Genomic DNA, 25,586 nt, shown 5'->3' on the forward strand with positions numbered 1-25,586 from the left:
TGTTGTCTGATCATTACAGTGGAAAGAACTGGTTTAGAAAAATTACAAAGATTTCGAAATAACTGTTCCCCTCCTACCCTCGTTTTTTTCCTGACTCCATCATGTCCGCTAGGCGGCAGAACCTCTGTTTTTCTCTTTCAAGAGATGCAGACGTTCTCATGTCTATGGTAGTTGTTGGGTCGTCAGTAGTTACCACACCCACAAAGTCATGGTTAAACCCCGCTTATTTCTACAATTTATCTTATTAAAATCTGATTTAAAACCTAACCACACTGCTAACCTTATGCCTAACCCTACATTAAGACCACAAATGCATTTCTTACGATATATAGCCAATGTTGACTTTGTGGCTGTGGTAACTAGTGAAAGCCGCGGCTGTCACAGAAAGAGGCAAGCGTAGTTACTTACCTTGGTCATGCAGCAACCTCCACCTGAAAATATTGCAAACATATTTTGAAAGGTAACTTGAATTAGCGTCTGAGACAGGAATTTGGGTGGACTGCAGAGTGAGATGAAATGACAACGTCAACATTACAGGTAGGTTAGCTAGCTAGCTATCTAATGATAACTGTGTAAACATAATCTCTCACCATTGATGTGCTAATACTGCATTCATTGTGTAGTGTGATTAACCAGGCTGTAATACAACTAATTGTTATATACAGCCTGAATCTAATGTCTGCAAATCATGTAAATTACAAGACTTACAAGCCAGAATGTTGAATAAAATTACATTTGTCGGTTGTCTGCGCGGTTTGTCTTTCAGCTGCTTGAAATTTTCAACAAAATATCTTCAACAAAATATTGTTTACCCGACTTTTTCAGAGAGCGGGTAGGTATGGACTGTTCAGCACCCAGGTAAAGTTAGTTTTATATTGGATATTCGGTCTTCTCTCGTCAATTGTTATTGAACCAACTATGCCATGACAATGAAAACACTAAATTAAATACATTTTTATTTGTCACATTTAACCTTTATTTAACTAGGCAAGTCGGTTAAGAACAAATTCTTATTTACAATGATGGCCTACCCCAGCCAAACCCTAACCCAGACAACGCTGGGCCAATTGTGTGCCGCCCTATGGGACTCCCAACCAGGGTCTGTAGTGACGCCTTTGGCATTGAGATGCAGTGCCTTAGACCGCTGCACCACTCGGTAGTTGAATACAACACGTGTAGACTACCGTGAAATGCTTACTTAGCCCTTTCCCAACAATGCAGAGTTTAAAAAGTAAGAAAATTGGCAAATAAAATAGAAAATAGTAACACAGTAAATAGCAATTGACCAGTCACGAGTTAATGTGCAGGGGGTACAAGGTAGTTGAGGTAATATGTAGGTACGGGTTAAAATGACTAGGCAATCAAGATAGATAATAACAGAGCAGCATCAGCAAATGTAGAGAGTGTAAAAGTGTGTGTGTTGTCACGATACCAACATTTTCCTAAGGATTTGATACCAGGCCAAGTATCACGATACTGAGTAGTATCGCAATACCACGGGGGGGAAATTTAGTGGCTTAGCTTTCTGTTCGCCCGGTCCCCCCAATGCTTATTCCTGTTTTCGAAACGTTATGCGCATTTGCTAGGCTACACAAAAAACCTGTCACTGATATTCACACTTCTACTCAATACAGCACATATTGAATTTAACTTCACACTGTTTACTATAACAGAATACTGCATAGAATGGCTGATTTGCTCATATTTGCAAAGGCCTATCTGTGATTTGGCTGGAGGAATAGAAGGAATATACATGCATAATGATCTGCATGTCATTGTGGCAGTAAGGGGAAAACACTGAATGAAACCTTCTTTACTCTTTAAAACACACACTCTCCCTCCCTCACACACTCTCTCTGTCTCCCTTTCTCAAATAAACACACACACACACCACTCTCTCCCCCAAAAACACATAACCTACACACACTGCTCCCAACTTTAAAAACATTAGGCAACAAACAGAATGTATGGAGCACCAGAAGGAGATTTATTTTGTATATATACTGAACAGAAATATAAATGTAAAAGGCAACAATTTCAAAGATTTTACTGAGTTATAGTTCATATAAGGAAATCAGTCAATATAAATAAATGCATTAGGCCCTAATCTATGGATTTCACATGACTGGGCAGGGATGCAACCATGGGTGAGCCTGGGAGGGCATAAGCCCACCCACTTGGCAGCCAGGCCCAGCCAATCAGAATGAGTTTTTCCCCACAAAAGGGCTTTATTATAGACAGAGATACATAATTGAGTAACACAATCAATTTTTAGATACTTCAGGATGATTTGGACAGGAAGTGTAAAAAGTTTATATAGGTACCATTAACCAGGTTTCCATCCAACCATTTTATGCGAGTAAAGTACATGTTGGATAAAAAATGTCACGACAGGGCTGATGAAAATTTGTCAGCAAACTTTCCAAAATACGCTAGACCAGGTGGGATCTTTTTGTGTCGGTAAAATTAATTATGTGAGAAATTGTGTTGGAAACACCTTTATGCGCAAATATTCATATAATAACCATCATATCAAAGTAAACATGGATTCACGAGATGTATGTTGTGTGGTCCTCCCACTACGACTGGGGAAAGCATGCAGTTTATTAGGCTACAGATTAAATAAATTATGATGAACTTCACAGGGTGGTGAAAGTGCACGGTGATGAGCTTGATGCTCCTTTCCAATAACTATTGAGGGTCTTATTCTGGTGACATGATGATCGTGCTTGGCTGCCGTTTGGCAAATAAAAAGAATCTCGCTCTTTTGTCCATAATAATCTCATCATGCACGCTATTCCCGCACTGTATCGGCGAGCTGGTGGCTAGAGTGCACGTGCCAAGACCAGAATGAGCACATTCAATATCTAATATAACACAGTGTTTTATGACAAAACAATCAGAACAGTTGAAAATATGATGGAAACCCATTTAACTTGTAGTTTTTATTCAGTACATGAGAATTTAACTGCAAGTTATTTTTATGTACACTATGTTATCACACACATCCTTTTATCCGCAACAAGTCAATTTGATGGAAACACATCTCTGTTGGGAAAATGTGCATATTGTTTTTATGCAGATTTTAGAATATTCGCATGAAAATCTGTCGCCAATTGGATGGAAACCTAGCTAATGACTTGCATTGGATTTGTGCTACAAATGCTAAAAAGTTAGCATTTGAAACAGTGGACAACAAAACCAACGCATGGATTGCTGTCAAACCAATATGTAATTTGGGTGAACTAGCCCTTTAAAGTGGGGGGCTTTTAAAAAATAAATCACCTAGAACAGCACCATCTAGTGGTCAGAACCTGGTAATATCCGGATGTAGGATGGGACAAAAACCTAACAACTGACTCAACAATGACTAATTCTCAGAACAGGGGGGAAAAAACTCACCAAATTCACTGGGAATACATTACATAGGATGAAGAAACAATATTCCGAGCCGAAGCTCCATACTACATTTCAGACATAGAAAACTGAGACTGTATACTCAATGTTGGGGTGGGATTGGCATGGGGTGTGAAGGGTCCGTGGGTGGCTTTCGTCCATTTCTTTGGATTCCTCATGTCTAACTCATTGTTAGAAAAAAGTTTGGTCCAAATCGTATGTTAGGTAATATATTTATGTTATGTTATCCCCACTCTCTGTAGTGCCTTGCGATCAAGGGTGGTGCAGTTGCCATACCAAGCGGTGATGCAGCCAGTCAAGATGCTCTCAATGGTGCAGCTGTATAACTTTTTGAGGATCTGAGAGGCCATGCCAAATCTTAACAACCACCTGAAGGAAAAAGAGGCGCTGTCGCGCCTTCTTCACGGCTGTGTTGTGTGTACCATGATAGATTCTTAGTGATGTGGACACAGAGGAACTTGAAGCTCTCAACCCGCTCCACTACAGCCCTGTCGATGTGGATGGGGTCGTGCTCACCCCTCTGTTTCCTGTAGTCTACAATCTTGCTGAGGGAGAGGTTGTTGTCCTGTCACTACACTGCAGGGTCTCCGACTTCCTCCTTGTAGGCTGTCTCATTGTCGTTGGCGATCAGGCCTACCACCGTTGTGTTGTCAGCAAACTTGATGATGGTGTTGGAGTTGTGTGTGGCCACACAGTTGTGGGTGAACAGGAAGTACAGGAGGAGCCTAAGCACACACCCCTGAGGGGCCACCGTGTTGAGGGTTAGCATGGCAGATGTGTTGTTACCTACCCTCACCACCTGGGGATGGCCGTCAGAAAGTCCAGGATCCAGTTGAAGAGGGAGGTGTTCAGTCCCAGGGTCCCGAGCTTGGGGATAGCTTGGAGGGGACTATGGTGTTGAACGCTGAGCTGTAGTCAATGAACAGCATTCTCACGTACAGTAGGTATTATTCCTATTGTCCAGGTGGAAGAGAGCAGTGTGCATTATTCAATCGATCTGGTTCAAGTCCGGGCAATGGCTGGGCCACTCAAGGACATTCAGAGACTTGTCCCGAAGCCACTCCTGCGTTGTCTTGGCTGTATGCTTAGGGTCGTTGTCCTGTTGGAAGGTGAACCTTCGCCCCAGTCTGAGGTCCTGAGCGCTTTGAGGCAGGTTTTCATCAAGGATCTCGCTCTGTGCTTTGCTCCGTTCGTCTTTCCCTCGATCCTGACTAGTCTCTCAGTCCATGTCGCTGTAAAACATCCCCACAGCATGATGCTGCCGTCAGCATGCTTCACCGTAGGGATGGAGCCAGGTTTCCTCCAGACAAGATGCTTGGCAATCAGGCCAAAGCGTTCAATCTTGGTTTCATCAGACCAATGAATCTTGTTTTTCATGGTCTGAGAGTCCTTTAGGTGCCTTTTGGCAAACTCCTATTGGGCTGTCATGTGCCCTTACTGAGGAATGGCTTCCCTCTGGCCACTCTACCAGAAAGGCCTGGTTGGTGGAGTGCTGAAGAGATGGTTGTCCTTCTGCAAGATTCTCCCATCTCCACAGAGGAACTCCAGAGCTCTGTTAGAGTGACCATCAGGTTCTCGTCACCTTTTTACCCCAGTTGCTCAGTTTAGCCGGGCAGCCAGCTCTATGAAGAGTCTTGGTGCTCCCAAACTTCTTCCATTTAAGAATGATGGAGGCCACTGTGTTCTTGGGGACCTTCAATGCTGCAGAAATGTTTTTATACCCTTCCCCAGATCAGTGCCTTGACACAATCCTGTCACGATCCTGTCACAAGCTTATGGACAATTCCTTTTACCTCATGCCTTGGTTTTTGCTCTGACATGCACTGTCAACAACTAACTAACTAACAACTATAGACAGGTGTGTGCCTTTCCAAATCAATTGAATTTACCACAGGTGGACTCCAATCAAGTTGTAGAATCATCTCAAGGATGATCAATGGAAACAGGATGCACCTGAGCTCAATTTCGAGTCTCAAAGCAAAGGGTCTGAATACTTACTTAATAAAAAGAATCTAAAAACCTGTTTTCACTTTGTCATTATGGGGCATTGTGTGTAGATTGATGAGGAAAACATATAATGTAATCAAGTTTAGAACAAGGCTGTAACGTAACAAAATTTGGAAGAAGGGAAGTGGTCTGAATACTTTCCGAATGCACTGTAGGTATTTATCTGTGTTCAATAGAGATTGTGTCATCTGTGGATCTGTTGGGGCGTATGCAATTGGAGTGGGCCTAGGGTGTCTGGGACGATGGTGTTGATGTGTGCCATGACCGGCCTTTCAAAGCATTTCATGGTTACAGATGTGTTACAGCATTGGCTGGCATTGGCTGGCAAAACTACCTCTAACTTCCTTAATACTGCCTGTAATCCTTGGCTTTTGGTGAGGGTACGTACATATGGTCACTGTGGGGACGATGTTGTCGATGCACTTATTGATGAAGTCCGTGACTGATATGGTAAACTCCTCAATGTTATCGGATGAATGCCTGAACATATTCCAGTCTGTGCTAGCGAAGAAGTCTTGTACCTTAGCGTCAGCTTTTGTCGGACCACTTCCGTACTGACTGCGTCACTGGTATTTCCTGTTCGATTTTTTGCTTGTAAACAGGAAGGAGTATGGAGTCATGGTCTGGTATGCCAAAGGGAGGGCGAGGGAGGGCCTTGTATACATTTCTCTAGGAAGAGTAAAAGTTGTCCAGATTGTTAGCGCCTCTTGTGGCGCAGGAGACATATTGGTAAAAGTGGGGTAAAAAGTATACTGCTCAAAAAAATAAAGGGAACACTTAAACAACACATCCTAGATCTGAATGAAAGAAATAATCTTATTAAATACTTTTTTCTTTACATAGTTGAATGTGCTGACAACAAAATCACACAAAAATAATCAATGGAAATCCAATTTATCAACCCATGGAGGTCTGGATTTGGAGTCACACTCAAAATTAAAGTGGAAGACCACACTGCAGGCTGATCCAACTTTGATGTAATGTCCTTAAAACAAGTCAAAATGAGGCTCAGTAGTGTGTGTGGCGTCCACGTGCCTGTATGACCTCCCTACAACGCCTGGGCATGCTCCTGATGAGGTGGCGGATGGTCTCCTGAGGGATCTCCTCCCAGACCTGGACTAAAGCATCCGCCAACTCCTGGACAGTCTGTGGTGCAACGTGGCGTTGGTGGATGGAGCGAGACATGATGTCCCAGATGTGCTCAATTGGATTCAGGTCTGGGGAACGGGCGGGCCAGTCCATAACATCAATGCCTTCCTCTTGCAGGAACTGCTGACACACTCCAGCCACATGAGGTCTAGCATTGTCTTGCATTAGGAGGAACCCAGGGCCAACCGCACCAGCATATGGTCTCACAAGGGGTCTGAGGATCTCATCTCGGTACCTAATGGCAGTCAGGTTACCTCTGGCGAGCACATGGAGGGCTGTGCGGCCCCCCAAAGAAATGCCACCCCACACCATGACTGACCCAACGCCAAACTGGTCATGCTGGAGGATGTTGCAGGCAGCAGAACGTTCTCCACGGCGTCTCCAGACTCTGTCACGTCTGTCACGTGCTCAGTGTGAACCTGCTTTCATCTGTGAAGAGCACAGGGCGCCAGTGGCGAATTTGCCAATCTTGGTGTTCTCTGGCAAATGCCAAACGTCCTGCACGGTGTTGGGCTGTAAGCACAACCCCCACCTGTGGACGTCGGGCCCTCATACCACCCTCATGGAGTCTGTTTCTGACCGTTTGAGCAGACACATGCACATTTGTGGCCTGCTGGAGGTCATTTTGCAGGGCTCTGGCAGTGCTCCTTCTGCTCCTCCTTGCACAAAGGCGGAGGTAGCGGTCCTGCTGCTGGGTTGTTGCCTTCCTACGGCCTCCTCCACGTCTCCTGATGTACTGGCCTGTCTCCTGGTAGCGCCTCCATGCTCTAGACACTACGCTGACAGACACAGCAAACCTTCTTGCCACAGCTCGCATTGATGTGCCATCCTGGATGAGCTGCACTACCTGAGCCACTTGTGTGGGTTGTAGACTCCGTCTCATGCTACCACTAGAGTGAAAGCACCGCCAGCATTCAAAAGTGACCAAAACATCAGCTTGGAAGCATAGGAACTGAGAAGTTGTCTGTGGTCCCCACCTGCCGAACCACTCCTTTATTGGGGGTGTCTTGAAAATTGCCTATAATTTCCACCTGTTGTCTATTCCATTTGCACAACAGCATGTGAAATTTATTGTCAATCAGTGTTGCTTCCTAAGTGGACAGTTTGATTTCACAGAAGTGTGATTGACTTGGAGTTACATTGTGTTGTTTAAGTGTTCCCTTTATTTTTTTGAGCAGTGTATTTTAGGTTTCCCATGTTAAAGTCTCCGCCCACTGCCTCTGGGTGTGCGTTTTCTTGCTTGTTTATGGCCCTGTACAGCTCTTTGAGTGCCTACTTAGTGCTATTCTCGTTTTGTGGTGGGATGTAGACAGCAGTGATGATTACAGATGAAAGCTCAGGTAAGCAAAAGCTTGTGAATTCCTTCACACTTGAAGCAGCGCACCAGTTGTTGTTTATGAAGAGGCCCACTTCTCCCCCTTTGATTTTGCCAGAGTCTGCTGTCTGGTCACGACGAAGCATGGAGAAACCCTAGACTTTTATGTCCATATCGCCCGTCAGCCAAGTTTCTTAAAAGCATAGAATAGTACAGCTTTTCAAGCCCCGTTGGTAGGAAACTCTCAAACGGAGCTCATCCATCTTGTTCTCAAGTGACTGGACATTTGCCAATATAACAGAGGGGAGTGCCGGATGATTTTTCTTTGCGTCTAACAAGGACTCTAGCCCTCGCTTGCGGCACTTGGGTAGCCCGAACAATGGAGTAGGGTCCGGTGTAAACAACGGAACAGCTGAGTCGGAGTTGAAGTAGGACCAAAAATCAAAGTCGAAGTTGAGGTTTGTAGCTGTCGATTCATAGTTTAAAAGTACTTGGCGGTCATTGGTGATAATGGTGTGAGCTTTCTACACAAAAAAAGTAAGGATAAACACAAAGATAGTCACAAAATAACAAAGTCGTGTTGGAACACGTAAGATTTCGACAATCTCCATCGGTGCCATCTTATCTTATGGTAAATTCTGAATCAAGGGATGATGGAGAACAATCGGCAATTTTTTTGTGTTTGAATCCTCTTTTTAAAAAATCTAGAATTCCCACACAAAAAAAACGTTGGGGTTGTTCTCCATCCTCCCCTGATTCAGAATATACCATTTTCATTGTCATGGTATGCTTGGTTCAATAGCTATTGAACCATATACCTACAGGCTCTCTAAAAAGTCTGGTAAACAATACTTTCCTGTGGACCTTTTAGTCTCAAACTTACAGCTGAAGGACAAACCGCACAGAAAACCAACAGAGTAAATAAAAATGTTATTGTATTCAACATTCTGGCTTGTAATGATAGTATCATTTACACGATTTTGCTGGCATTAGTTTCAGGCTGTATATACCAATGTATTGTGTAGCTTGCTAGCCACATAATAAATAAACTTATAGTTAGCATTAGTTACCAGTTCAATTGTATGCTGTTATTTAGCCCAATAATGGACTAAAGTAGCCTAAGTTTTTATAGTCCAAGGACCTTACATGTTCTGTTTAGACACGAATTGGCTCTGGCAGCCAAAACAGCCAAATACTCCATCTAATCGTGAATCGATTCTCATTTGTGGTACGGTTCTAGAAACATAAAACCCTCTACTTACATATCACATCAAAATGATGTCACAAATGCAAAATATACACATAATGTAGACTGTTTTAACCGGTTTTAACTTAGTTCTAGCCAACAGTATTTTTCAGTGACAACATGTCTTTGGCGTCCGTCTTCCATTAAAAACACAGGTGTTCGGGGACGCAGATAGCTAATTAGCACAGATATGCCTCTATCTTCCATCTGTTTTCCGTAAACAAGCGCTGTAACATGGAAATATGGCCGTGTGGGAACCCTAACCCTATAAAGGTGTAGTAATTTAACCTTTTTTTATTATTATTTCTTGCTGATGTGAAAGATAAATTCCTTATGTTTCCAAAACCGTACCGCAAGTTCTGCGTTTTAACGTTCAGAATGAACGCTGCACTTCCCAGGAGTCACGTGTATACCCTGTCACAAGCGAAGACGGTGGCTATGGAGACATATGTCTCCGAATCCCTGTGTCAGGGGTACATTCGGTCCTCCGCGATTGAGTCAATGCACGGGGCGCGCTTCTTCACTAAACTGGATCTCCGGAGTGCGTACAACCTGGTGCGTATCCGGGAGGGAGACGAGTGTAAGACGGCGTTTAGTACCACCTCAGGGCATTATGAGTACCTCGTCATGCCGTACGGGTTGATAAATGCTCCATCAGTCTTCCAATCCTTTGTAGACGAGATTTTCAGGGACCTGCACGGGCAGGGTGTAGTGGTGTATATCGATGACATTCTGATATACTCCGCTACACGCGCCGAGCATGTGTGCTTCCAGCAGGCCGTCTCCTTCCTAGGGTATTGCATTTCCACATCAGGGGTGGCGATGGAGAGTGACCGCATTGCAGCCGTGCTTAATTGGCCGACTCCCACCACGGTAAAGGAGGTGCAGCGATTTTTAGGGTTTGCCAATTACTACGTCTGCAGTGGTCAGTTGAGGCGGACAGGGCTTTTGGGCACCTAAGAGCTCTGTTTACCTCGGCTCCCGTGCTGGCCCATCCAGATCCCTCTTTGGCGTTCATAGTGGAGGTGGACGCGTCCGAGGCTGGGATAGGAGCCGTGCTCTCTCAGCGCTCGGGCACGCCACCGAAGCTCCGCCCCTGTGCTTTCTTCTCGAAGAAGCTCAGCCCGGCGGAGCGGAACTATGATGTGGGGGACTGGGAGCTGTTGGCTGTGGTTAAGGCTTTGAAGGTGTGGAGACATTGGCTTGAGGGGGCTAAACACCCTTTCCTCATCTGGACTGACCACCGCAACCTGGAGTACATCCGGGCAGCTAGGAGACTGAATCCTCGTCAGGCAAGGTGGGCCATGTTCTTTACCCGTTTTGTGTTTACCCTGTCCTACAGACCAGGTTCCCAGAATGTGAATGCAGCCGCACTGTCCCGGCTGTAGGACACAGAGGAGCGGCCCATGGATCAGACTCCCATTCTCCCGGCCTCCTGCCTGGTAGCGCCGGTCGTGTGGGAGCTGGACGCGGACATTGAGCAGGCGTTGCGTACAGAGCCCGCTCCACTCCAGTGTCCCGTCGGGCGTCGGTACGTTCCGTCTGCTGTCCGTGATCAGTTGATCTATTGGGCCCACACATCACCCTCCTCTGGTCATCCAGGGATCGGTCGGACGGTGTGCTGTCTGACTGGGAAGTACTGGTGGCCCACCTTGGCTAGGGACGTGAGGGTTTATGTTTCCTCCTGCTCGGTGTGCACCCAGTGTAAGGCTCCTAGACACCTGCCCAGAGGTAAGCTACATCCCTTACGCGTTCCACAACGACCTTGGTCACACCTGTTGGTGGATTTTCTAACGGATCTTCCTCCCTCACAGGGAAACACCACAATCCTGGTCGTTGTGGGTCGTTTCTCTAAGTCCTCTTGTCTCCTCCCTCTGCTCGGTCTCCCTACGGCCCTACAAACTGCGGAGGCCCTGTTTACACACGTCTTCCGGCACAACGGGGTGCCTGAGGATATAGTGTCTGATCGAGGTCCCCAGTTCACTTCGAGAGTCTGGAGGGCATTCATGGAACGTCTGGGGGTCTCGATCAGCCTCACTTCAGGTTTCCACCCCGAGAGTAATGGGCAGGTGGATAGAGTGAACCAGGATGTGGGCAGGTTTCTGCGGTCCTATTGCCAGGACCGGCTGGGGGAGTGGGCGGTGTTCGTGCCCTGGGCAGACATGGAGCAGAACTTACTCCGCCACTCCTCCACTAACCTCTCCCCCTTTCAGTGTGTATTGGGGTACCAGCTGGTTCTGGCACCGTGGCATCAGAGTCAGACCGAGGCTCCTGCGGTGAACGATTGGTTCAGGCGCACGGAGGAGACATGGGAAGCCGTCCATGGTCACCTCCAGCAGGCCGCGCTGTGCCAAAAGACCAGCGCGGACCGTCACCGCAGTGAGGCTCCGGTACAGGGTCTGGCTCTCGACCCGAAACCTGCCCCCCCGCCTGCCCTGCCGGAAGCTGGGCCTGCGGTTTGTGGGGCCATTTAAAGTCCTGAGGAGAGTGAACGAGGTATGTTACAGGTTACAGCTTCCCCCGATTACCATATTAACCCCCCGTTACATGTGTCTCTCCTCAGGCCGGTGGTGGCTGGTCCGCTCCAGGAGTCTGAGGTGCGGGAGGTTCCTCCGCCCCCTCTGGACATCGAGGGGGTCCCGGCGTACTCCGTCCGTTCCATCCTGGATTCGAGGCGTCGGGCGAGGGGCCTTCACTACCTCGTGGAGTGGGAGGGGTACAGTCCGGAGGAGAGGTGCTGGGTTCCGGTGGCGGATGTATTGAACCCTGAACTGCTGCAGGAGTTCCACCGTCGCCGGCCGGATCGCCCTGCGCCTCGCCCTCCGGGTCGTCCCCGAGGCCGGTGTCGGCGCACCGCTGGGACCGCGCATCAAGGGGGGGGGTACTGTCACGACTTTAGCCGAAGTCGGCTCCTCTCCTGTTCGGGCGGCGTTCGGCGGTCGATGTCACCGGCTTTCTAGCCATCGCCGCTCCATTTTTCATTTATCCATTTGTTTTGTCTTGTTCCCTGCACACCTGGTTTTCATTCCCCAATCACACTACCAGTATTTATTTCTCTGTTGCCCCTCATGTCTTTGTGTGAGATTGTTTCGTGTTATATGTCACGCTATTCTGGTGTGCGTTTATTCCGTGTTTTATTTCACGAGGTATGTTTATTTGTTTGTACATAATTATTGTGACAGTTTGCGCGTTTTGCACTTTGGCATATTGGCTGGAGGTTTCGACGCAGTGGCGTCCGCCTGTTGGTTTCTTCTGCCTAAATAAAGTGTGCGCCTGTTCACAACTCTCTGCTCTCCTGCACCTGACTCCGCTCCCAGTACACACACCATTGACACACCGACTGTTTCCTCATTTGGACAATGAGTATTTGTTGACGTAGGCCCATGTAATCTGAGATTCAACTGGCACATGCATTTGCGCTGAGTTGCCATTTTAGGCTGCATTTACACAGGTAGTGAAATTTTGATATTTTATTCACTAATTGGTCTGTTGACCAATCAGGTCAAGCTCTGGAAAAGAGCTGATGTGAAAAGAAAGGGGATACCTAGTCAGTTGCACATCTGAATGCATTAAACCAAATTGTGTCTTCGGAAGTTAACCCAACCCCTCTTAATCAGAGAGGTGCGGGGGGCTGCCTTAATCGACATCCACGGCGCAGGCAGTTGTTGTCGGGGTTAACTGCCTTGCTCAAGGGCAGAACGGTAGATCTTTCCACCTTGACTTGCTCAGGGATTCGAATCAGCGACCTTTCGTTTACTGGCCCAATTAACCGCCAGGCTACCTGCCGCCCCCAGATCTGATGTGCTTGGTCAAAAGATTAATTAGTGGGAAAAAGATCAGAATTGGGCGGCCTTAGAGCAACAGAAATGAGAAAACAGTCAGTGGTTGTATTTGACCAAAGATTTATTAAAAGTATGGGTTTCAGCAAACATAGAAAGGCCTCTTTACACAGGCCAAACATAAGTGCACAGTAAGGCTTTAAGATTTCTACAGCTAGTAAGTATCGACTGACAGCGACTCAATGTAGTCAGAGCACCAGTCCGCCCACACTCGTCGCACACTCAAATTCGTTGTACTTGTACATGGAGAGTTGGGATTTCTCAGCTACTGTTACTTAGGCTATGTATTCCTTAATGGATTGTCTAGTCAAGTCTATTTATTATAAGTATTAGGCTAGTAGGTAATTACTTCTCGGTCAGTGGAGGCTGCTGAGGGGAGGACGGCTCATAATAATGGCTGGAATGGAGCAAATGGAATGGCATCAAACACATGAAAACCATGTGTTTGAACCCATTCCATTCACGCCATAACGACCATTATTATGAGCCGTCCTCAGTAGCCTCCACTGTTGTCTGTTACTGTCAGCTTTTACTTATCACAGTTACTGGACTCTACCATGATGTTTTCATGTATATCTTTCATCCCTTCCTTTCTCTTCCCTTACGCAGAAAGCGATAGATCTTGTGACCAAAGCCACAGAGGAGGATAAGAACAAGAACTATGAGGAGGCTTTGCGCCTTTACCAGCATGCAGTGGAGTACTTCCTGCATGCTATCAAGTGTGAGTGTAAAATGTCATCTTCTCCTGGCCGCAGTCCAATTTTTTTAAGTGTGCAGAGGGGAACATAGCTTGTGTTTTTGGGAGGTAAATATTGATTTAGAAAATACTTAATGGATGGAAGGTGGTTAAAATCTAATGTTTTTTTATTTATTTTCTTCAGATGATGCACACAGTGACAAGGCAAAGGAGAGCATACGTGGGAAGTGTATGCAGTACCTAGACCGGGCAGAGAAACTCAAAGATTACTTGAAGAACAAAGAAAAAGCAGGGAAGAAGCCTGTTAAGGAAGCACAGAGTAATGATAAGTAAGTTGTCACACATTTGTTCACACAGACACTGTCCTGCAATAACAAAAGCATACCTAGGAAATAACACTTTGAAAATAGATCATAAAAACTGTGCATGCATGCATTGCAGACAATGACAAGGGCCACACAGTCACCAGCACCAAATAGTTTGTTTCACATTTAGAAATGTATATTCCTTCTAGGAGTGACAGTGACAGCGAGGGTGAAAATCCAGAGAGAAAGAAACTGCAAGAGCAACTAATGGGTGAGTGTGTTTGTCTCCTCTTTCACATGTCGGCTATCTAAACTGTGTCTCTCATGTACATGAAGGAAATTAACTTGGATGCTTCACTGATTCTTGTCCTGGTACAGGTGCCATTGTAATGGAAAAGCCCAATGTCCGGTGGAACGATGTGGCTGGACTAGAGGGAGCTAAGGAGGCCTTGAAGGAAGCCGTAATCCTGCCCATTAAATTCCCTCACCTCTTCACAGGTTAGAATGTCTTTATTTCTCACACACATCATCTTTCTCACTATCTTCTGCGTGGACGTGTCACCATAACGATATACTACTGTATGTGTATTCTGTCTATTTGTTCATTATGCTTGAATTTGTCTCTGGTTGCAGGCAAACGCACTCCATGGAGAGGGATTCTTCTCTTTGGACCCCCTGGGACAGGAAAGTCTTACCTGGCCAAAGCAGTAGCCACAGAAGCCAACAACTCCACCTTCTTCTCTGTGTCATCATCAGACCTCATGTCCAAGTGGCTTGGAGAGAGTGAGAAGTGAGACATCATTTTTATTTGTAATTCTACTCTTTGTGTAAATCCCCATTATGCATGCATCCACAACTGATTGGATCAATTTTTTTCTCACTGATACTTATGTGTCCTGTAAAATGTTTGTGCCTCTCTTTCTCTCTCCATCCGTCAGACTTGTGAAGAACCTGTTTGATCTTGCCCGCCAGCACAAGCCCTCCATCATCTTTATTGACGAGGTGGACTCGCTCTGTGGCTCCAGGAATGAGAATGAGAGTGAGGCAGCCCGGCGGATCAAGACAGAGTTCCTGGTACAGATGCAAGGTGAGAGATTAGTCACTACACCCACTCCCCACCATCTGCCAAGACAGCTATGACACTTCAGACCAAACAAACACCTCATCAGAGAAGACTATAAACCTAATCTTCTCCATCAGTTGACTTGAACCTTTCCGATTCAATGCACGTTCCATATGAGCAACAGGCTTATATAGAGTTCTCATTCCTCCTCTCTGATTGACAGGTGTGGGCAACAACAATGATGGAATCCTTACCCTTGGGGCAACTAACATTCCCTGGGTTCTGGATGCTGCCATCCGCAGAAGGTCAGTGGTCAAAATCGGAGGACAGGGTCAAGTTGGGATGGGACATAGGTTTGTTGTTTAACATATTCACAAAGTAATGATAAAGCCTGAATATTTGCTGAAACTGTGTGTACCTATTCATGTAGATTCCATTGAGTGGAAGACCAGCCCTGGATTTTTCTTGAAATGTTTGTAGAACAATAGATGCGCACCCAAAATGGGATTTTTTGGTTTTGTATTGTTCAAGCTAAAATAATTTCCTAATGTCGTAGAAATATTGGTCCAATAATATTTCTCAGATACCGGAACTTGTGAATTCAAATAGCCTTTATTACAAAGTAACAAGCCGTGCTGGTCCATGGATCAACTGTTTTTCCCAGCCTCAGCACACTCCTTTTATACAGTTTTATCCTTACATTACATACATAGTCACTCCTCTCTATGTAAATGATCAACTCTTTTTGGCTTCGTGACACTATTATTTCTCACCCTAAGTTCTTTCTTTTAGGCTGGCTTTTTCCCGCCACTACAAATCATTTAACACTCTACAAATCAGTGAACCGTTTATATTAGTGGTGCAACTGTGAAAGTTTGGTTAAAAAATAATAGGGGCCCCTACCAGGCTGCAGTCACAAGTACATTCATTATATAGATTATATCAGCACCCACCAGGCTATAGTCATAAGTACATTCATTATATTGATTGACACTTCTTATCCAGGCATGCGTCTGGATTACAATGTGTGTCTGTTTCTTTTGCAAATTGGCTTTTCTTATGCTATACAGGTGTGGTTACAGGTTCCTTTAAAGCTTTTAATGATTCTGTTTCATTACATTATTATTTCACCATATGCTACTGAAAAATCACCATACTAACAGATGCAATAAAGTAATCATCAAGCATTCTCATCAGTACATTATGTCACCGTCAGGTTTGAGAAGCGTATCTACATCCCTCTCCCAGAGGAGCCTGCTAGGTCCCAGATGTTCCGTCTGCACCTGGGCAACACGCCCCACAGCCTGAGTGACGCAGACCTTCGTCAGCTTGCCAAAAAGACAGAAGGCTACTCTGGGGCTGACATCAGCGTCATTGTACGAGATGCCCTCATGCAGCCTGTCAGGAAAGTACAGTCAGCCACACACTTCAAAAAGGTTATACACTTGATATAGTAACTCCATTGTAGTCGACTCTTGTACACCACATTAAAGGTGTATCTCTTTCCCTACTATTAAGGATATTTAAGATAGTTTGTTTGTTGTTTGTTATGCTATTCTAGGTGCAAGGGGCGTCCCGTGCCAACAGTCAATTGATGGTGGATGACCTTCTAACCCCGTGTTCGCCTGGGGACCCGGCTGCCATAGAGATGACCTGGATGGAAGTGTCTAGCGACAAGCTGCTGGAGCCCATCGTCTGCATGGTGACAAGCACACATCCACAACCACATATGCTCCTAAATATTTTGCTATGCAACCTGACATTTTATTTTGGGAGCACTGTGCGTCTAGATGAATTGTCACCCGGATAATAGTTGTTGTATTGATAAGGCTTCGCTGTACCATTGTTTTCGGATGCCCGAGAGAGAAAGTGAGTGAGTGCAGATTCGTTACTGTCATGGTTACACCATTACTACAGGGAAAACGGACTGTAAAAAGGTAAACAGGTAAAAAGATATTATCCATATTACCAATGCAATGTTTTTTTCTTCCTATCGTGAATTGGCTATACATTCATAAACCATTTAGCGGGCTGTTCCAAAACCACTCACAGGAATTTGTTTGGACTTTGTTCAGTCATGTAACCTCATTAGCTAGCTAATAACCTGGTTACTTAATTTCCAGTATATACATACATTTGGGGGCACAGAAATAAAGGAAAAGGGATTCTTCAGGAAATCAGTGATCATAACTAGGGCCAGTTGTTTGTATTTTTGTGGGGGGTTTTACCAGTATTGCCAGCATTATCCACTACATTTACATTTACGTCATTTAGCAGACGCTCTTATCCAGAGCGACTTACAAATTAGTGCATTCACCTTATGATATCCAGTGGAACAACCACTTTACAATAGTACATCTATATATTTTGTGTGTGTGTGTGGGGGGGGTTAGAAGGATTACTTTATCCTATCCCAGGTATTCCTTAAAGAGGTGGGGTTTCAGGTGTCTCCGGAAGGTGGTGATTGACTCCGCTGTCCTGGCGTCGTGAGGGAGCTTGTTCCACCATTGGGGTGCCAGAGCAGCGAACAGTTTTGACTGGGCTGAGCGGGAACTGTGCTTCCTCAGAGGTAGGGAGGCGAGCAGGCCAGAGGTGGATGAACGCAGTGCCCTTCTTTGGGTGTAGGGACTGATCAGAGCCTGAAGGTACGGAGGTGCCGTTCCCCTCACAGCTCCGTAGGCAAGCACCATGGTCTTGTAGCAGATGCGAGCTTCAACTGGAAGCCAGGTGCGGAGGAGCGGGGTGACGTGAGAGAACTTGGGAAGGTTGAACACCAGACGGGCTGCGGCGTTCTGGATGAGTTGTAGGGGTTTAATGGCAGAGGCAGGGAGCCCCGCCAGCAGCGAGTTGCAGTAATCCAGACGGGAGATGACAAGTGCCTGGATTAGGACCTGCGCCGCTTCCTGTGTAAGGCAGGGTCGTACTCTGCGAATGTTGTAGAGCATGAACCTACAGGATCGGGTCACCGCCTTGATGTTAGCGGAGAACGACAGGGTGTTGTCCAGGGTCACGCCAAGGCTCTTAGCACTCTGGGAGTAGGACACAATGGAGTTGTTCCGGGAAGAAGAGCAGCTCCGTCTTGCCGAGGTTCAGCTTGAGGTGGTGATCCGTCATCCACACTGATATGTCTGCCAGACATGCAGAGATGCGATTCGCCACCTGGTTATCAGAAGGGGGAAAGGAGAAGATTAATTGTGTATCGTCTGCGTAGCAATGATAGGAGAGACCATGTGAGGATATGACAGAGCCAAGTGACTTGGTGTATAGCGAGAATAGGAGAGGGCCTAGAACTGAGCCCTGGGGGACACCAGTGGTGAGAGCACGTGGTGCGGAGACGGATTCTCGCCACGCCACCTGGTAGGAGCGACCTGTCAGGTAGGACGCAATCCAAGAGTGAGCCGCGCCGGAGATGCCCAACTCGGAGAGGGTGGAGAGGAGGATCTGATGGTTCACAGTATCAAAGGCAGCAGATAGGTCTAGAAGGATGAGAGCAGAGGAGAGAGAGTTAGCTTTAGCAGTGCGGAGAGCCTCCGTGACACAGAGAAGAGCAGTCTCAGTTGAATGACCAGTCTTGAAACCTGACTGATTTGGATCAAGAAGGTCATTCTGAGAGAGATAGCAAGAGAGCTGGCCAAGGACAGCACGCTCAAGAGTTTTGGAGAGAAAAGAAAGAAGGGATACTGGTCTGTAGTTGTTGACATCTAGTTGTTGACACTAGGTTTGCTGCAGTTAAAAAAATCCTAAGAAATGTTCTTTAATTGCGTGAGTGTTTGGTGGGAGATCGCCTAAACCAGGGAAGGTGTAGCTCTACGAATCTTAATTGCACAAAGCCTATTATTTGTCAGGGAATAGTATTTGTAGATCAGTGATTCAACACCTCGCTTTGCTCAAGCTGATCCTCTCCAATGGACTTGGAAGTTGTAGTAAAACATTTGTCAATTAGGGGCAGTTTAAAGGGAGAGGGATTAGCTAGGTTTCTATCCATTTGACGACGGATTTTCATGCGAATAATCTAAAATCTGTATAAAGAAAATGTTCCCACCAAACAGACTTGTTGTGGATAAAAATCAGTGCCTTATGACATAGTGCAGACAAAATGTCCTTTTTGGTAAAGTTTTCATGTACTGAATAAAAATATAAAGTAAAAATCTAATTTTGTAGTCTTCTGATAGTTTTGTCACAGAATATCAAATGTGCCTACTATGGTATTGGCACGTGCACTCTAGCCAACAGCTCACAGATACAGTGCCGGTAGGCTAGTCTACATTTAGGTATTTTATTAGGATCCTCATTAGCTGTTGCGAAAGCCGCAGCTACTCTTCCTGGGGTCCACACAAACATGAAACATGACATAATTCAGAACATTAATAGACAAGAACAGCTCAAGGACAGAACTACATACATTTAAAAATAGCACACATAGCCTATACAGTATATCAATACATACACACAAAATATATTTGACAAGTAGGGGGGAGGAGTTGTGCAGTGAGTTGTTGTTATATCTGTTTTTTGAAACCAGGTTTGCTGTTCATTTGAGCAATATGAGATTCATAGAGCTATGCCTCCCCTGGCTTAGGTGATTCCCACCACCACCAAACATTTACGCACAACCAGGCAGGCCGATTGATTGATTTATTGATTAATTGACATTTCCATTTCCTAGGATGTTCTACCTGCAGCAAACCTAGTGGATAATGCTGGAAATACCGGTCAAAGAAAATTAACACAAAAATCAACCAAAACAACTGGCCCTGATCATGTTATAGCAATGAAGTTGAAGCTCTTAAAGAAACAGTGTACAATGTAATGCATCTCAATAGGTAGTGCTTTTACACAGTGTAGAAACCTAATATTACAAAATGACCATAACTTCAATTACAGGTTTTTGTATCAACATTTTTTCTTTTTATAATAAACAAATGTCTTTATAGGGTTAGTTTCTAGGGCTCAAAATATCATTTTCTAGGGTTCAAAAGTAGCTGGATATTAATATAGGCCCAATATGGACTGTATCTAAAAAATAAAATACAATAATTTAGAGCCACTCACAATGTTCAGTCACATTCTGTTCATACATACATACATGCTGTTTTTCAACATACACATTGAGGTATTACACATTTATACAAATGCTAAACCATGCTCACATGTTTGACCGCTGTGTGTGAACAGTGCTAATGGTTTGTTATCTGCTTTGGGTCCTCTGCCCTCCAGTCTGACATGCTGCGGTCCCTGTCCACCACGCGCCCCACAGTCAACACGGAGGACTTGTTCAAGGTCAGGAAGTTCACAGAGGACTTTGGACAGGAGGGTTGAGAGAGCCTTGTCATCTGGAGCTTACCAACTCCTTACCCTGTGTGGTGGAAATATTAATTACACACTATACTGTTTAATTAGACATACTATGCTGTTTTACTTAGAGAATTGTCTATTGTTATATGTTAGTATTTTTACTGATACAGGCTTGTCTTGTGTGACTTAATGGGAAGTGCAGGGAGGAACAGAGAGTGGTGGCAATATCAGCTATCTTGATCTACACAGACGAGCTAAATTACGTTTTATATCTCTTTTCCCAGGGCCTGTTTCTGCACATCTGCTAAACTGCCATGTAGACAAAATAGGTTTTACTTTTTCTATAAGAGGAGAGATACAACTCTGTTCATTGCGCTTTCCTAACGATGCACTGATTGATTGAGTGGTTGTTATTGATTGCTTCATTTTGGCTAATCTTACAATGAAGTTGAAGAAGACAGTCTTTCTCCTTTTGGTTAGAATTACCACCACACCTGCCACTTCTTCTCTCAAGCCCCATTCATACGACCAAGTTCGACTAACCTGCATTGGCAAGAATGATGGAGCATTTTAACTTCATGTACAGTATATTCTTTCCCTCCGATCATTCACTATTGCAGTCCTGAAGACAGAAAGACTATTTATTTCTCCGCCATTTTGCACTTTTTTAAGTTATTTGAAGTTAGTAATTATGAACGAGAGGTATTGAAGCACTTTTGAACAATTACATGTTTCACGGTTTTCTTGTCTCTCGTGTGTAAGTGATACATTAAGACTGACACATTTTATTCAATGTGTCAGTCTTAATGTATGTCTTTTATGTGTATGATTTCTCTGTTTACTTTGCTTTTTAATTTATTGAGTATTGACTGACCATAGCTGCTCCAGTGTAGCCACCTCTCCCAATCCCCACTAGAGCTGTCCCTATGTTACAAGTAGTGTTACTTACACTATTTATGATTATTTATTTGATTATATTTCATCTCGTCCAGATTTTTGCTGTGACTGACTGAGTACAGTTGTTGAGTGGGGGAGGCGTTTACATTTGAGCATTTCTCTGTTGACATGTGAGTGAAGATGGGGATGAGCATTTTTGTATTTCTGGATTTGAACATTGAAAATAATATTTCCATGACAGACACTATCATATTGTTCCAATACTGTTGTCATAATAGTATTGCTGTGTCTCTGTATAGATGGGGGTATCGGTTCAGTAATACTTAAGTCAGTTCTGGTCCCAAGGGGATCTCACTCCTGTTACATGTAGCTATGATAACCAAGTTACCCTGACTTAATAAAACCTGAATTCAAAAAGAACAAGATGTGCTTTTCATGATTCAATTATAACTTTTTATTATCCCCGTTATAATATAGATCACCGGCTAACATTTACACCCTTTCCTTATTAATTTCTACCCACATTTTTGTATATAACTTTTTAATCAAGTAATAATTAAACAAATACATACTGCTTTACCAATTGATGTGAACTTTCCACACAAATATTCATTTAAAAAAGTTTATAACTAAACTACAATATTCAAAGGATTAAAAAAGGATATATACACATAAAAAGGGTGTCCTGACCATAGTAAGATGTTATTTTCTATGGTAGAGTAGGTCAGGGTGTGACAGGGGGTGTTTTGTGCTCTATGTTTTCTATTTCTATGTTCTTAGGTTCTAGTTTTTGTATTTCTATGTTGGTTTGTTTGGGATGATCTCCAATTAGAGGCAGCTGGTCCTCGTTGTCTCTAATTGGAGATCATACTTAAGTAGGGGTTTTTCTTCCTGGGTTTTGTGGGTGATTATTTTTGAGTAGTGTTTGTTTCTCCTCTGCGTCACGGTTTGTTGTTTTGTCTATTCAGTTTATTTATGTATTGCAAAGTTTCACAGATTAAATCAAATGTGGAACTACACACATGCTGCACCTTCGTCCTCTCCTTTTGACAGCCGTGACATAAAGCATAACAAATCCTATTGGTTACTTGAACCTCACTGTCAAAGGTTAACCAACATCCATTCAAACAATGTAATGCACGTCATTGTAATGATGGTTGGACCAAGATGCAGCGTGGGGTAGATTAATCATTTTTTTATGATAACCGGCAACAAAACAATAAAGAGTAACCAAGGAAACGTACAGCTTTGTAGGGCTAAAAGCTACAATACAAAATCAAGATCCAACAAACAACAGGTGGGAAAAGGCTGCCTAAATATGATCCCCAATCAGAGACAACGATAGACAGCTGTCACGATCGTCGTTAGAAATGGTGGACCAAAACGCAGCAGGTATGTGTATACTCATCTTCTTTATTATAAGGAAAGAAGGCAAACCCAAAATAAACACGTATACAAAAAGAAACACACCGACAATAAACAGTCCTGTAAGGCTTGACACTATACACGGAACAATCTCCCACAAATGACAAACACAAACACACCCTAATATATGGGACTCTCAATCAAAGGCAAATAGACAACCCCTGCCTTCAACTGAGAGTCGCAACCCCAATTAACCAAACATAGAAACAGACACACTAGACTAAACATAGAATACATGAAAATCAAACAGTGCCCAAAAACCCCGGAATACTTAAATCAAATGCCCCAACAAACACACCACCCCGAACCACATAAAACGAATACCCTCTGCCACATCCTGACCAAACTACAATACCAATTAACCCTTATACTGGCCAGGACGTGACAACAGCTGCCTCTGATTGGGAACCATACCAGGCCAACATAGAAATACAAAAAACTAGAGTACCCACCCTAGTCACACCCTGACCTAACCAAAATAAAGAATAAAAAGGCTCTCTAAGGTCAGGGCGTGACAAACAAAGCGATGTTGGTGAATTCAATTTAACCTATGCATGTTAATCACATACTTTGGGGTATTCAGACACAAAATAAAACTTAAGGCTGAACTGTGGAATACTTTAAAGCTTATTATTACCAAGTGGTGTAAAGTACTTAAGTAAAAATACTTTAAAGTAGTTTTGGGGGGGTATCTGTACTTTACTTTTTATATTTTTGACAATGTTTACTACAATTCAAAAAAAAATGTAGTTTTTACTCCATACATTTTCCCTGACCCACAAAATACTCGTTAAGTTTTGAATGCTTAGCAGGACAGGAAAATGGTCCAATTCACAGACACTTATCAATAGAACTGTAACGGCTGTCGAAGGGAGTAGACCAAGGCGCAGCGGGTTGAGTGCTCATAATTAACTTTATTTCAAACACTAAACAAAACAAGAAAAACACGACAGCCAAACTGTACTGTCAGGTACACGAAACACTGAACAGAAAATAACCACCCACAAACACAATGAAAAAAAACCCCCTACTTAAATATAGTTTCTAATCAGAGGCAACAAGATACAGCTGCCTCCAATTAGAGACCAATCCCAAACACTCCCAACCTAGACATAGACAACCTAGAATAAACATAGAAATAGACTAACATAGAACATAACCCAGAAACACACAAACCAAACACCCCCTGCCACGCCCTGACCAAACTACAATAACAAATAACCCATTTTACTGGTCAGGACGTGACAGTACCCCCCCCCAAAGGTGCAGACCCCGAATGCACCTAAACACAAAAACCCCACAAAAATAACCCCAAACTTAAAGGGAGGGAAGGGAGGGTGGCCATCGTCAACAACGGCTCCCGTGCTACACCCCCCCAATCCTCCAACTACGGAGGTGGCTCTGGCTCCGGGCTTAGTCCCCATTCTAACCTGCCCACCCCCGTTGAAGGCTCATAGCTGTAGACCACTGCTGAAGGCTCTGGGCTAAGGTGCGTCGCTGGAGATCTCGTGCTGAGGTGCGTCGCTGGAGACCTCGGGCTGAGGAGCGTCGCTGGAGACCTCGGGCTGAGGAGCGTCGCTGGAGACCTCGGGCTGAGGAGCGTCGCTGCAGGCTACGGACTGTGGGCCGTCTCTGCAGGCTACGGACTGTCGCCGGAAGCACTGGACGGGGAACTGTCGCCGGAAACTCTGGACGGGGAACTGTCGCCGGAAACTCTGGACGGGGAACTGTCGCCGGAAACTCTGGACGGGGAACTGTCGGCGGAAACTCTGGACGGGGAACTGTCGGCGGAAACTCTGGACGGGGAACTGTCGGCGGAAACTCTGGACGGGGAACTGTCGGCGGAAACTCTGGACGGGGAACTGTCGGCGGAAACTCTGGACGGGGAACTGTCGGCGGAAACTCTGGACGGGGAACTGTCGCCGGAAACTCTGGACGGGGAACTGTCGCCGGAAACTCTGGACGGGGAACTGTCGCCGGAAGCTCTGGACGGGGACTGCGCACTGAAGGCCTGATGCGTGGGGCTGGCTTTGGAGGTGCCAGACTAGTGACACCCACCACAGGGCTAGTGCAAGGAGCAGGAACAGGACTTACTGGACTGGGCAAGCGCACTATAGTCCTGATGCGTGGGGCTGGTTTTGGAGGCGCCAGACTATTGACACCCACCACAGGGCTACTGCGAGGAGCAGGAACAGGACGTACTGGACTGGCCAAGCGCACTATAGGCCTGATGCGTGGGGCTGGTTTTGGAGGCGCCAGACTAGTGACACGCACCACAGGGCTAGTGTGAGTAGCAGGAACAGGACGTACTGGGCTGGGCAGGTGCACTAGAGGAAGAGTACAAGGAGCAGGAACAGGATACACTGGGCCATGAACCCTCACCGGCGGTCTGATGCTTGCAACTTGCATCACCGGTCCTGGCTCGATGCTGGCTCTAGCATGACACCTGTGAGGAGCTTTCACCAAGCGCACTGGGCTGTGTACGCGTATTGGCGATACCGTGCGTATCTCCGCATAACATGGTGCTTGCTTGATCCGTCGCTCCCCATAGTAAACACAGGTGCCCCTTCGTGCCCTTTCCGCCAGTACCTCTCTCCGGAATCGTGCGTCTAGCTCCTCGCTTGATTCCTTGACTGGCTCCCCATAATAAGCACGGGGAGTTGGCTTAGGGCTCACCCCTGGCCCAGCCAAACTACCTGTGTGCCCCCCAAAAAAAACATTTGGGGGGCTGCCTCCTCTCCTCCTGAAATGGAGGATATAATGCCTCATACCTCCGTCGTTCTGCCTTAGCTGCCTCCAGCTCCTCCTTCGGGCGCTTGTACTCCCCAGCCTGGTGCCATGGTCCTTCACCATCTAATATCTCCTCCCATGTCCACAACTCCAAGTAGCTTTCCTGCTGCTCCTTCCTCCGCTGCTTGGTGCTTCTTTGGT

At 45.3% G+C, this 25,586-nt stretch overlaps 1 protein-coding gene across 8 annotated transcripts; it reads left to right on the plus strand.

The window, feature by feature from the left end:
- Positions 1 to 216: 216 nt before the first annotated feature.
- LOC106560901 (vacuolar protein sorting 4 homolog A) lies at positions 217 to 21,650 on the plus strand. 8 transcript variants are annotated; one of them, XM_014124313.2, is made up of 12 exons: positions 9,194 to 9,407; positions 13,583 to 13,694; positions 13,855 to 13,999; positions 14,185 to 14,246; positions 14,354 to 14,473; positions 14,609 to 14,765; positions 14,914 to 15,062; positions 15,262 to 15,391; positions 16,255 to 16,474; positions 16,600 to 16,740; positions 20,256 to 20,318; positions 20,618 to 21,650. In XM_014124313.2, the coding sequence occupies exons 1-12, from the start codon at positions 9,369 to 9,371 to the stop codon at positions 20,639 to 20,641; spliced, it is 1,362 nt and encodes a 453-aa protein (XP_013979788.1). In that variant the 5' UTR covers positions 9,194 to 9,368; the 3' UTR covers positions 20,642 to 21,650. The 8 variants fall into 8 exon arrangements, with proteins under 8 accessions (XP_013979790.1, XP_045544113.1, XP_013979791.1 ...); XM_014124315.2 differs by lacking the exon at positions 9,194 to 9,407 and adding an exon at positions 217 to 537 and having other exon boundaries at positions 20,256 to 21,650; XM_045688157.1 differs by lacking the exon at positions 9,194 to 9,407 and adding an exon at positions 217 to 460 and having other exon boundaries at positions 20,256 to 21,650.
- The last annotated feature ends 3,936 nt before the right edge of the window (positions 21,651 to 25,586 follow it).

The sequence above is a fragment of the Salmo salar genome, chromosome ssa10 (assembly GCF_905237065.1).
Source record: "Salmo salar chromosome ssa10, Ssal_v3.1, whole genome shotgun sequence".
In the NCBI taxonomy this organism is placed as follows: Eukaryota; Metazoa; Chordata; class Actinopteri; order Salmoniformes; family Salmonidae; genus Salmo; species Salmo salar.